Genomic DNA, 13630 nt, shown 5'->3' on the forward strand with positions numbered 1-13630 from the left:
GACTTTTTCACCACTTCTTATTTACCTAAGGGGTGCAACTCATCGATTATTGCTTTGATTTCTAAAGTTACTTCCTCGATGTTTGTTTCTAACTTTAGACCTATTAGTCTTACAGGATGTCAATACAAAATTATTGGCAAACAGTTAGCTAATCTTCTCAGTTTGGCTATTGGTGGTTGCATTAATTCTGAGCAATCGACTTTTTTTAAGGGTAGGAACATTCTAGATGGCCCTATGGTTCTTAATGAAGTTATGGAATGGTATTGGAAACAAAATCAAACTTTTTTAGTTTTCAAAGTGGACTTTGAAAAAGCTTATGATTCTTTGAGGTGTGATTTTTTAGATTTGGTTATGATGGAGTTAGGGTTTGGTTATAAATGGAGAAGATGGATTGAAGGATGTCTTTTGAATGCTCGTGCTTCAATTCTGGTTAATGGTTCTCCTACCGATGAGCTCAATATTTGAAGAGGCCTTCATCAATATGATCCTATGTCCCATTTCCTTTTTATTCTTGTTATGGAAGGTTTACATGCAGTCATTCACAAGGCTTTATTTATTGGTTTATTCAGAGTTTATTTTATTGGGTATAATTCTTTTATGACCTCACACTTGATGTACGCTGATGATGTCATCTTTATGGGGGAGTGGTCTTTTCGTAATGTTAGTAATTTATTTAGCATGTTGCAATGTTTCTATTTTTCCTCCGGTTTAAATGTTCAAAAAAGCAAGTTGTTGGGGATTGGAGTGTTTGAGGAGGATATTAATAAAATGGCTTCCATTTTGGAGTGTGGGGCTTCAGGTTTCCCTTTTACTTATCTCGGTGTTCTGGTGGGTTGTAATATGTCCTGTATTGTAAATTGAAGGGCGTTGTTAATAAATTAAAAAAAAAACTATCTAGTTGGAAGGCTAGAACACTTTCTAGTGGAGGTAGGTTGACGTTGATCAAAGCAGTCCTTGGAAATTTACCTACTTATTATATGTCTTCATATAGAATGTCGGTTGCAGAGGAAATTGGAGTCGCTTCAGAACAATTTTTTTATGGTGGTGATTTGGAAGACAAAAAGATGACTTGAGCTGCTTGGAAAAGTGTATGGTAAGTAGAGATTTAGGTGGTTTGGGCATTACAAACATTTTTTCTCTTAATTGCTCTCTTCTATTCAAATGGATTTGGAGATTCAGAGCTAAACCTAATGATTTATGAGTTCCAGTCATCAAAAATATTATGTTGTTGATGGGGGTAGTGATAAGCAAAGTTCTAGTTGTTCTAATTTTTCACCATGGATGGTTATTATTAATGTCTCTAGAATGCTTGCTCAAAAAGGCATTAATCTTTTGTCTTTATGAAAAAGGAAGATTGATAATGGGTCTTCCACTCTGTTTTTGGAGGATATTTGTTGTGGTGTTCTCCCTTTAAAAGCTCAATTCCCTAGGATTTTTGCTCTTAATTTGGATAAATCTTGCTTGGTTTCTAACATGCTTAGGTTGTCCGATTGGCTCTCAGCTTTTCAAAGGCCTCCTAAGGGAGGTGAGGAGATGCTCCATAATAATGCTCTGAGAGATTCTGTTATTCACGTGATTCTTGTGGACAAGCAGGATTCTTGGATGTGGTTGATTGATGTATCTAGGGGGTTTACTGTGGTTTCAACGCGATCTTTGATTGATACTGTGATTTTGGATACCTCTGCTAAACCTTCTAGATGAAATCATTTTGCCCATTCTAAAGTTAATATCTTGTTTTGGAGACTGCAATTGAGTAAGGTGCCTACTAGAAGTAACTTAGAAACACGAGGCATTGACATTGCCAATGTCTTGTGTCCGATTTGTAACTCGGATGTTGAAATAGTCAATCACCTTTTCTTCTCGTGTGGTATGACATTGGACTTATGGAGTCTTCTTGCTACGTGGTGGAAATTGGATTTTTCGTTTTTCTCTTCTATTCCAGATTGGTTAAATTGGATTGACTCAACTCACTTGTATCGTAATGTGAAATCTTATTTGGATACGTTTGGTCTTACTTTGTTTTGGGCAGTTTGGTTTTGTCGCAATAAATTATTGTTTGCGAAAGTTAAACCTGTAAAGATGATTCTTTGAGATTTTGTTCAATCTTAGTCTTTTTTTTTTTTTTTTTTCTTCGACTTAGCGCTAGATTTCCTAAGTTTAGATTGACCTGAGTCAATTGGATGGAAAATCCCTCTTATGTAATATCCTAATGTATTTTTTTCTAGTTGTTGCTAGCTATTAATTTTAACGCTGCTATTCCAAAAAAAATTAATAGACCATAAAATTGCCCAAAATATAATGTGTGTTTTGTATTCTTCTCTTATTCATTATCATTGCTTTTGAGATAGGAATCATTGTCAAAACAAGTACCAGTTTTAGCTAAATTTATAAATTAAAATTGAATTCTTTGAAGCATATGATAATGATTTACAAGTGTTTCCAGAGTAAAAGGTTAAGCTTTAGTTTTGCATTCATTTTATGAGAGTTAGAAATGGTTTTCTTTTGTAAATAGCAATGTACTTTAATAAAAAATGTATTCCTTAAACTATAGTCGCAACGTACATGATTAAAACCCTTATTTATAGCAAGTAGTACTGAAAGCCAAATTTCTAAAACCCTTTTTTCTTAATTAACTTTTTCCCTGATCTGCAAAGGTTTCTTAACCGTTTTTCTATTATCATAAACTTGCCTACACATAATCAATTATCATCCTTGGATTTTCTATAGTCCAAATCAATTTTTATTTCATAGACCTGCTACCCTATAAATTGATTTCCCTTTAAACTTGCAACATGTTATAATCAATTTTACAACACAGATTCGATAAAGTATGATCTTCTATTACTAGATCATTATAGCAAGATAAGATGAAGGTATTAATGACTCTAGCTTATTATGATGATGCACTAGATGGTTTTCAAAGCAAGAGACAAACTAATTTGTTTTTTAGAATAGATATATTTGGTATCATCTACAATCATTGTGGATTGAATTGTATTGGAGTTTTAGGTCATTTTTTTTTTCTTTTGTTGCATGGACTATAGATCTTGTTTTGAATGATGAATGATCAATAATGTTTGGAAGGTACTACATACTTTTATACGCTTTCAGTTTTGGCAGTATTGAGATCTCGAAATCCTATTATGCATTTGTTGAAGAAAATAAATTTGAAGATTTCCAGATTTATTAAAGCATTTGATACATTAAGATATTTTGTAGCATTTGGCATCCTAAGGTACTTTGAGGCATTTGGTATTGTATGGCATGTTGGAGCATTTGATACCATAACGTATTTTTGTGCATTTGATATGGTATTATATTTTGGAGTTTTTGACACCATAAGGTATTTTGATAAATTTAATATCGTGCAAGGTATTTAATTAACATTTAAGTTTAACACTTAGTGGCTGTAGTGTTGGCACTACAGATATATATTTTCAACTTATATCTTATCAACTTTTATTCAACTTGTGGTATATATTTTCAACTTATTTCAACAACTGATATTTTCAACTAATTTCTTATCAAGCGTTTGAAAGTTCTTTTGTTAAAGATCAAATTTGTCTCAAAGTGGAGTTTGTTAAAATATTACCCAAATACCATCATTGGAATATATGTTGTTAATGCAACCTTTTTAATACAATATTACCCAACCATAATCGAATCTACGAGTCCCTTCTTCTTATAGTCAATTTTGTAATCCCTTCTTCTTATAGTCAATTTTATAATATCTATCAAGTTCTTATGGCTTTTTTCCCGCAAAAGTTTTCACCAATCACCAGTATATATATTTGTGTTATTAGTTGTTCTTTATTACTTCCGTTTATTATCATATTTATAACATGTTTATTCCTTATTACTTCCACAAAAGTTTTCACCCGCAAAAGTACACCATTTAGGTCTATGTCGTTTTCAGTTTGACTTGGTTCGTGGATTTGGTATTATTGGTTTGTTTCTTATTAGCCAAGCTTATATATAAGACTGTATCGGCTTAACCTGATTCTTTTGGCAATCGCGATCGTGCATGCTATGAATATATTTGTTTCAGTTAGTTCATAAGTTTCATTAAAAAAGATGCCATCATATATATATATATATATATATATATATATATATATATATATATATATATATATATATATATATATATATATATATATCTTAAGCATCATTGTCAATGATCTGCACCAAAACCAATCATTTGCTCATAAATATTTCAACATTAATGCAATTAATTAAAACATGACATGATGATTTTTCTGAACAAAAAAAGAAAAAAAAAATGCTTTCATACTCATTAACTTTATTCTTTTAATTCTATAATACTATTAGTTATATTGTTTTCGTTAACTAGGACCAAAATAGTATAACTGACATTAGTATGAAGTTATAAGCATACACATTAATTATTTCTAATGTATAATTAAAGATTAAATTGTAATATAGACCTTCATGTGTCTTATTAATTTAATTAAATATTGTATGATTATATATAGCGACATAATTATCGCTGTTCCAAAGAAAAAAAATTAATATAATAATCAATGTATCATAACATGAATATGTACTTTGAAATATGTTGTTTAACAACTGATTACATTAAATGCTTTAATGGAATACTATTCATCATAACGACAATTCACTTTTAGAGCAAAACGAAAACTAAATTGGAATTTAAACATAAAGTATGAGGTCTAGAAGAGTGAAAAAGTTTTTATATAATCAACAAAGAAATAATCATAGGTGCGTGGACCAAGCAGTGTAATTACATAATTTAAATAAGTAGGTGTTGTTGTATATCTGTGTGTGCAGAAGGAGACATGATCTAAGATTCATGGTGGGTGATCTCTCAACTGCAAAAACAACACCCAATCCATGAATGAAATAGTGAAAGTCAAAGGGGAAAGGTCAGAGGTTGTATAGCGTGAGGTAGGGGTCGGGGTGAGGGTGAGGGTGGGGTGAGATGCATGATTGATTGAATTTAGGGTTCTTGTTTAAAAGTCATAGATGGGACCATATCTTGTAAGAGCCCATAATCAGGAATCTGAAGTTGCTGAAGTGGGGTTAGGGTGGTTTGATTGTAGCTCAATAATCCACCTCCACCTCCTCCACCGCCCCCTCCGCCGCCACCACCACCAGAATTATAGAAACCGTGAGGTATCTGTGCCAGAAACTCGTTAGGGAAGCTTGAGCCACCGCCAGAACCTGCCATCATCGCACCTTGTGCCACCATCATAGATGGTGGGTACAGCATTCCACCAACATTTCCTCTCAGTGTCGCTGGCAAGTGGTGGTTGTGTTGCCCTTCATACGTAGTGATCACGGTGGATGGATCTTGATACGATCTTTCCACCCGCTTCTTTACTGTACACTTTTGAGTTGTGCATCGGTAGTAGCTTCTGTAACACAGATCAAAACTTTTTCTTACAAGAATTCTTGATTAAAAAGATTTCATTTTTGCACACATCCATGAATTCTTGATCAAAGCGATTTTCATTTTTGCGCACACATAAAATGGGAAACAAGAGTACAGTTTCCCACTTGCGTTTTAAAATCTTACACAAGAATGTGAAACAAACTTGAACGAATGACTTTGGAGATTAAATACAAAATTGGTAGTTGCAGGGAATATAGGGTTTCCTTTTAAATTATATAAATGAAACCATTCAAGATTTACTTGTCAATTTTATTATGATATAATCAGAATCCAAGAAACGAAGTAGACTTTTGTGATCAAAGCATTGAATATATATATATATTAACATATTATATGTATATGTATATACGTATATATGTATGTACCTGGGATAAGGGCTATTCTTTACAGCTTTCTGTCCATATTTCCTCCATCGATATCCGTCTTCAAGATGATCAATATCACTCTTTGTCATAAAGGCAAACCGTGGTTCTCTTTGCTTCTTTTCTTCTTTCTTCTTTTGCTTAGACCTATTGATAGTTTAGAGAGTTAGAACGTAATCTTGAAATCTAGTAAAAAAGGAACTAATTAATAGCAAATGGACCCTAATATGCTCGATGGTGATCGATGAATCATACAAACGTACACTTTCTTAGGGCAGTCTTCTACATCTTCAGGTATGCTTTTAGTTTGATTCTCCTTCTTACCTTCATTGAGCTCGTGCTCTTCATCAGCAGCATCAGTAGATGAAGAACGAACCGAAGAAGAGTTGGGTGTTACAGGAGTCATCTCATTCACACCAATCAAATTTCCAGGAATAGGCACGGGGTTTTGGTCATCATGAAGAGAAAAAACTTGTTGTGATGAAGAAGATGAGTAACCAAACGTTGTTGTAGATGTGTTATAACCAGTAGATCCATTGAAGAAGTGAGATAACCCCATGTAGTCATGAAATCTTTGATGATTTGGTGGTGACGAATCGTCTCTAACTGTGGAATTAGGGCCAAAGAATGAAAAAAGAGTCTCGCTAGTTCTTTGATCATCATGGAATGGATCATGGTAGTAGAGATCTCTTTGGTCTTCAGACATGGCTGAAGATGGAGAAGAACAAGTGGAAAATGAACAAGCAGAATAGAAGAAGAAGGAAGAGGAGAAGGGAGAAGTTTGACAAATTATGGGTGAAGGGTCTTTATTTATGCTTTGACAATATTTATGTGTTTATTGGAGAGAGAGATGGAGGATTTGAATATGTGTTTCTAACCCCACTATCTAAAAGAAATGTTTGACAAAGATGAGTGTTGTTAGATGCTAGACTTTATGTTCTCATGTTTCCCATTTTAAAATACTCTTAAATTTACAATCTTTAAATCTTTTAAACAAAGAACTCGTATGACCCAAAAAACTTAAATGAAAACCAGCTACACTAGAAAACAAACTACTTCATAAAAGAAATATGATATGAAAACACGACGTATGAGTAATTCATAAACTATTTTGATCGATTTGTGATCGTTCCCACTAAGAAAGGAAAGAGGCCCTTTTGTTTAAGGCAACAAAGGGCTATTTTTCAATATGTTGGATGTTAAAAGCGTGCCTTTTTAAATTGTCACTTTATTGGGTTCAAAGGTTGTTTTTTCTTTATGAAAATGATCATTTTCTTGAAGTTGAATGTTTCAAAATTGGACCATAAAGATGCCAAGGCTGTCTTTCTCACAAGCAAATGGACAGAAGTTGAATGTTACCACTTTGCGGTCCATTTTAGGAAGATACATTAGATCACATACGTTATATTGGTGTCGCCCATTTTGGGATTCACTTACTTTTCTCCCTTTTCTACATTTATAAGATTAAATCTTTATTTAGAAATAGGATTATAACTTTCTTCAAAAAGATAGTTCTTTAGATAAACGATACAAAATTAATTCATTATAAAATCAAAATATACAACGGTTTATATGCAACTTTTAATCATTGAAATTTTTTACTGTATAACTCATCCCAGTTATATAATTTATTATTATTATTATTATTAAAACGGTAAACACAACACAGTCTATATACTACCTCTATCGCCTTCAACAAGACTTGAACATCAACATTTGGCTGATGAACATATTTTTATGAACACCTGATATCGTTGGACCACAAGTCATTTAATAGTTGTATAAATTAGTAAAAGTAAAGTTTATTTTTTATATTTCTTTAATATGTTTAATAAAAAAACTATAATTAAGCTTATTAAACTATGTGATTTTATTTATTGTGATAATATATTCTTTTAGATTCAATAATAAATTATCAAAACGTATATAAGTCACACATTTGAGGATGTCGTCATCTGTCTCTTGTAAGAAAGATAAACATGTCTAGAAGTAAGCATACAAAGTTTTTCTTTCGCGTTTTTTTATCATAAAAATACTTTATTTTTTCTTTCTATCAAACATGTATGGGTGTTAGGGGTTCAAAATGTCGATGAAAGAAAGGGTGCCTTTGTTTTTAATAACTTTATAAACTCTTTGGGGTTACTTGACTTGATGAACGGGGGTAGGAAACACACTTGGATAACTAAAAGCAATGCCAAATTTAGTAAACTTGACCGATTCTTGAAAATTACGACCATCCAAAATAACATGTTGGAAGTTTCATTTACCTTTGATGAAGTTAGGTTGCGGTATTGCAAAATGCCAAGGTCCGAATGGATTTTCTTTTGCATTTATTAAAAAAATTAGGATGTTATTGGGTTGGATATTTATTTGGCAGTGAAACACTTTGAAGAACACTTTGTGATTAATTTTGGGATTAATGCCTCGTTCATTACTCTTGTTCCCAAGACAAAGGACCCGCTAACTATCTTGGATTGTAGGCCTGTCAACTTGATCGGGTGTATAATGAAGATCATCTCTAACCTACTTGAAGAAAGCCTTAAAAAGGTCATCGGGAATGTAATTAGAATGGAGAAAACGACCTTCCTCAAAGGGAGAAACATTTTAGACGGGCGCTTAATAGCCAACGGGATCATCATATGGGCTAAAAGTAGTAAGGCGAATTCACTTATTTTTTAAGTCGACTTCGAAAAGGAGTTTGCTACTCCCAATTGGGGTTTTTTTGGATAACACAATGCAACAAATGGATTGTGGTGGTAAATGGAGAATTTGGATCCTTTCTTGTATCTCTTTCAAAAAGATTTCAGTACTTGTAAATGGCTCTCCTACAAAGGATTTCTCTATTGAGAAGGGGTTAAGACAAGGGGACCCCCTTTCTCCATTCATGTTCATCCTTTCTACCGAAATCCTAAATATTGCTCTTAAATAAGCACTTTCAATAGGACTGTATAGGGATTTAATCTCCCTAACAATGGTCCAATCCTCTCCATCCTCCAATACGCAGATGGTGCTATCTTTTTTAGTGAGTGGTCCCGGGGAAATGCTTCAAATTTAATAAGAATTTTGAGGTCTTTCCATTAGCTTCTAGCCTTAAAGTGAACCATGAAAAGAGAAGAGTCGTGGGTTTTGGTGTCTCTAGTGAGGAGGTGATGGGTATGTCTTGATGGATGTATTTTAAAGAAGGTGCTTTGCCTTTAAATTATCTTGGAATCCCGATGGATGAAAACATGTCGCTTATTTCAAATTTGTTTTTGGTGATTAACAACTTACAAAATAGGCTCTCCATTTGGAAAAATTGAAATTTTCATTCGGGGGTAGGCTCATTCTATGTGAATTTTGTCCTAAAAAACTTATGATCCTATTTTTTCTCGCTTTTTAAAGCCTAGCAAGGTCATAGACATCATGGAGGGTATCTAGAACAAATTATTTTCAGGAGGAAATTCACAAGGAAAAAAATCACTTGGGTGGTTTGGGAAAATCCCATAAATTGTAAAGAGAAAGGCGGTCTCGATATCAGCAGTCTCAAAGCTTATAACTACTACCTCGGTACCTCCTAAGAAACTGGTGGTGGAGATTTAGAACTGAAAAATGTTCTTCTTGGAAAAGGTCATAACTTAATTTTATGGTAGTAATGGTGGTATAGGGTGACCGAGGCCCTCGTCTTTGTGTGTAGGTGTTTGGTGGACAATTAGCTTGTTGAACTTACATATGGACATATTTCACTTGGAATTTAAGGGTATGTTCTATCATATTTTTGTTTCTGACAATAATACTAAATTTTGGTCCAACACTTGATTGCAGGAGACAAAACATTCAATGGTTTTCCTAAGGCTCCATGCGTTAGATAGAGAGCCATCATACAATACTGATCGACATTTGGTTAAAGTGGGTCAAGATATATGTTCCATGCGCTAGATAGAGAGCCATCATACAATATTGATCAACGTCTGGTTAAAATGGGTCAAGAACTCAAGATATATGTTTTAATTGGAAATGGAGCAGAATCATTACATACGGTAGGCTTTCAATGGACTTGGAGTTGCTGCAAACATGTAAGAACCCAAAATTTAAAGATATTTGATTTTGAGTAAATGTTTGACCAAAAAGGCCAATTTGGTAATTTAGAGAAATTTCATGAATTGAGAAGATGTAACTTGATAAAATGAGTCAAATTAGACTAAGTCACTTTTATAAGTGAGTTTTGGTGATGAAATGCAAGAGATGATGCATTTAGGACATAGAGGATAAAATGGAATTTTTATGCTTTTGAAACCTGTTTATGACTAAATAGATTAAGACCTGTGAGTATTTAGTCTAAAGTAACTAAATGGAGTTGTAGAACTCATCCCCATCTTTGCGTGGATATAAAGATAAAAGAAAACGAGTTTAAAATGAAGAAGTTATGAGAATTAGAAGATTGGAAGAAAACTATCCCAAATTTGGAATGAAATGAGTTAAGGCGTTGCTGATGTGCAACTATCGCAACATGGTAAGGCCTATGCTGCAATGTTGTTTTTAGAATGGTAATATGTGACACCCCCAATTTCACGGACAGAAAAGACCTATTTATTTATGTTTATTAAAAATCATAGTATTCTTTTAAAAAGAAAAATTATGAGGAATTTGTCCCAAAAGCATGATAATAATATTATCGAAGCATTTCCAAAGAAATGTGTTTTATTTATAAAACTCATGATGTCATTGTCAATACAGAAACATAAGCATAACAAAATATTATAGGCCTTACAATATTTATACTAGAAGTCTATAAACTCCTAAATCTCTAAGCAGATACATATGTCATTACCTAGATAACTTTTTACCACTACTTATGATACAAAGAAGCTGAGTGGTTCAAGTTAGAAAACCTAGTGTTTATAGAGGGTTTTCAACCCAGCAAAAAAATAGACCAATTACCCATTCCCATTATTCTCACTTCCTAATCCTTTAAATAGTGATATCGAGGGATCTCCTAAAGAATCTATCTATCAGCAGTGGTCTTAATCAATTTTTCCTAAAACATCTAGGAACAATAGTACATTGGTACATTGGGAAAACACAACAATATGATGACACTTTGGTTGTAGCACAGTAGGTCACAACTTATTATTTTGCATGAAACTTTTCTAACTAATGTTATCTAAATGACTAGGCATAACAGTACAATAGTAATTTTGGGTAAGTACAACAGGTTAGCACAACGGGTCACAACTTATTATTTCGCACAACCCTAACTTATCTTAACCTCTAATTTATTGGTTCACACAACCCTTCACTACCCAATCATATTTTAAGTATGATACTATATATATATATATATATATATATATATATATATAGAGAGAGAGAGAGAGAGAGAGAGAGAGATAGTTTAATCAAGTATTAACTATATCATGTTGTACATATATATTAAACACATCAAGACAACGCACATAACATTTAAGCATTTAGGATACTTGTATTTATGTGTAAGTTTGGAAGTAACTATGCACTCACTTGAGTTACGTGAATGACTGGTGACTTTGGCAGAGCTTCGCCTAATACCTTTTGCTCTTCCTTTGATGCGACCTAGTATGACGATTACTAAGTCTTAGTCTAACACTCCTGGTGACTAATGATAGTCTAGATTCCTCACTAACCCCATTGTCTACATCAAGATCTATCAAGTAAGGAACAACCAGGTGGGATCATATCCGAGTTTTGGTCCGTTTAGTATACAAAGTATACTGTTTGGAAATCCCACTTTAAACACATCACTAAATCCAGCCTAGACATCATCTTCGTAAGTAGATCAATTAGTGTACGGACTTGGAATTAGTGATATATCTTATTTGTAGGTTCATAATAACGAGTTATGCCTATAAATATAAGTTAAACTGAAAGTACCAGAGTGTAGCTTAACTTATAGTGGTTTTAGCGAAAACCAGAAAACTCTGCGGACATTAATCTTGACCCAAATACTTATAATATTCAGGCACCTAGAACTCTAGAAACTCTACTAAAATATTCTAAAAAGTTGTGAGAAACTGAGTTTGAAGGCTAGAGAGGTTTTGATAAGTTTAGAGTGAATTGGTGAAGAAATAGAGCAAAAATCGGCAGCTATATAGCAGACACATGCTGCGCCCTTCCGCCTTGGTGGCTCCTCTGGTCACCTGCCACATGAAGTCCATTCCTTCACCCACATCTTCCTTCTAGAACAATGCTACGTGTCACCACGTTGGTAGTGCCACATGTATGTTTCTTATAGAGTGACTTCGAATAGTCTTGGAAGAAAGGGGATGTCTCGACCATGCCACGTGGCGTTCTTTCGTGGTGCCACGTCATCATGCACACTGCACACTTTGCGCACGTGATTTCCCATATTTTCAAAATGACGTAACTTCTTCATACGAGCTCCATTTTGGACGTTCTTTATATCACCGAAAATCTCTCGATTATATCTACAACTTTCCTTTAGATCCCAACATCTAGGATACTTGTATTTATGTGTAAGTTTGGAAGTAACTATGCACTCACTTGAGTTACGTGAATGATTGGTGACTTTGGCAGAGCTTCGCCTAATACCTTTTGCTCTTCCTTTGATGCGACCTAGTATGTCGATTACTAAGTCTTAGTCTAACACTCCTGGTGACTAATGATAGTCTAGATTCCTCACTAATCCCATTTTCTACATCAAGATCTATCGAGTAAGGAACAACCAGGTGGGATCATATCAGAGTTAGGGTCCGTTTAGTATACAAAGTATACTGTTTGGAAATCCCACTTTAAACACATCACTAAATCCAGCCTAGACATCATCTTCGTAAGTAGATCAATTAGTGTACGGACTTGGAATTAGTGATATATCTTATTTGTAGGTTCATAATAACGAGTTATGCCTATAAATATAAGTTAAACTGAAAGTACCAGAGTGTAGCTTAACTTATAGTGGTTTTAGCGAAAACCAGAAAACTCTGCGGACATTAATCTTGACCCAAATACTTATAATATTCAGGCACCTAGAACTCTAGAAACTCTACTAAAATATTCTAAAAAGTTGTGAGAAACTGAGTTTGAAGGCTAGAGAGGTTTTGATAAGTTTAGAGTGAATTGGTGAAGAAATAGAGCAAAAATCGGCAGCTATATAGCAGACACATGCTGCGCCCTTCCGCCTTGGTGGCTCCTCTGGTCACCTGCCACATGAAGTCCATTCCTTCACCCACATCTTCCTTCTAGAACAATGCTACGTGTCACCACGTTGGTAGTGCCACATGTATGTTTCTTATAGAGTGACTTCGAATAGTCTTGGAAGAAAGGGGATGTCTCGACCATGCCACGTGGCGTTCTTTCGTGGTGCCACGTCATCATGCACACTGCACACTTCGCGCACGTGATTTCCCATATTTTCAAAATGACGTAACTTCTTCATACGAGCTCCATTTTGGACGTTCTTTATATCACCGAAAATCTCTCGATTATATCTACAACTTTCCTTTAGATCCCAACATCTAGGATACTTGTATTTATGTGTAAGTTTGGAAGTAACTATGCACTCACTTGAGTTACGTGAATGATTGGTGACTTTGGCAGAGCTTCGCCTAATACCTTTTGCTCTTCCTTTGATGCGACCTAGTATGTCGATTACTAAGTCTTAGTCTAACACTCCTGGTGACTAATAATAGTCTAGATTCCTCACTAATCCCATTGTCTACATCAAGATCTATCAAGTAAGGAACAACCAGGTGGGATCATATCCGAGTTTTGGTCCGTTTAGTATACAAAGTATACTGTTTGGAAATCCCACTTTAAACACATCACTAAATCTAGCCTAGACATCATCCTTGTAAGTAGA

At 34.2% G+C, this 13630-nt stretch overlaps 1 protein-coding gene across 1 annotated transcript; it reads right to left on the minus strand.

The window, feature by feature from the left end:
* Positions 1-4688: 4688 nt before the first annotated feature.
* On the minus strand, positions 4689-6756 carry LOC145063159 (WRKY transcription factor 71-like). Its single transcript, XM_079010748.1, has 3 exons — positions 6063-6756; positions 5803-5946; positions 4689-5399 (listed from the first exon to the last, which is right to left on the minus strand). Exons 1-3 carry the CDS (start codon positions 6503-6505, stop codon positions 4982-4984), a joined length of 1005 nt encoding a protein of 334 aa, XP_078866874.1. The 5' UTR covers positions 6506-6756; the 3' UTR covers positions 4689-4981.
* Positions 6757-13630: the final 6874 nt, after the last annotated feature.

This window comes from Lactuca serriola, chromosome 7 (genome assembly GCF_051521515.1).
Source record: "Lactuca serriola cultivar US96UC23 chromosome 7, Lser_US96UC23_V15, whole genome shotgun sequence".
NCBI lineage: Eukaryota > Viridiplantae > Streptophyta > Magnoliopsida > Asterales > Asteraceae > Lactuca > Lactuca serriola.

Bases quoted from the DNA above. Each gene is read 5' to 3' on its own strand.
- LOC145063159 (XM_079010748.1), bottom strand. From the start codon at position 6,505: ATGTCTGAAGACCAAAGAGATCTCTACTACCATGATCCATTCCATGAT. The intron at 5,947-6,062 runs GTACGTTTGTAT...AACTATCAATAG, and splicing joins GAAGACTGCCCTAAGAAAGT to GTCTAAGCAAAAGAAGAAAG. The intron at 5,400-5,802 runs GTACATACATAT...TCTGTGTTACAG, and splicing joins AAGAATAGCCCTTATCCCAG to AAGCTACTACCGATGCACAA.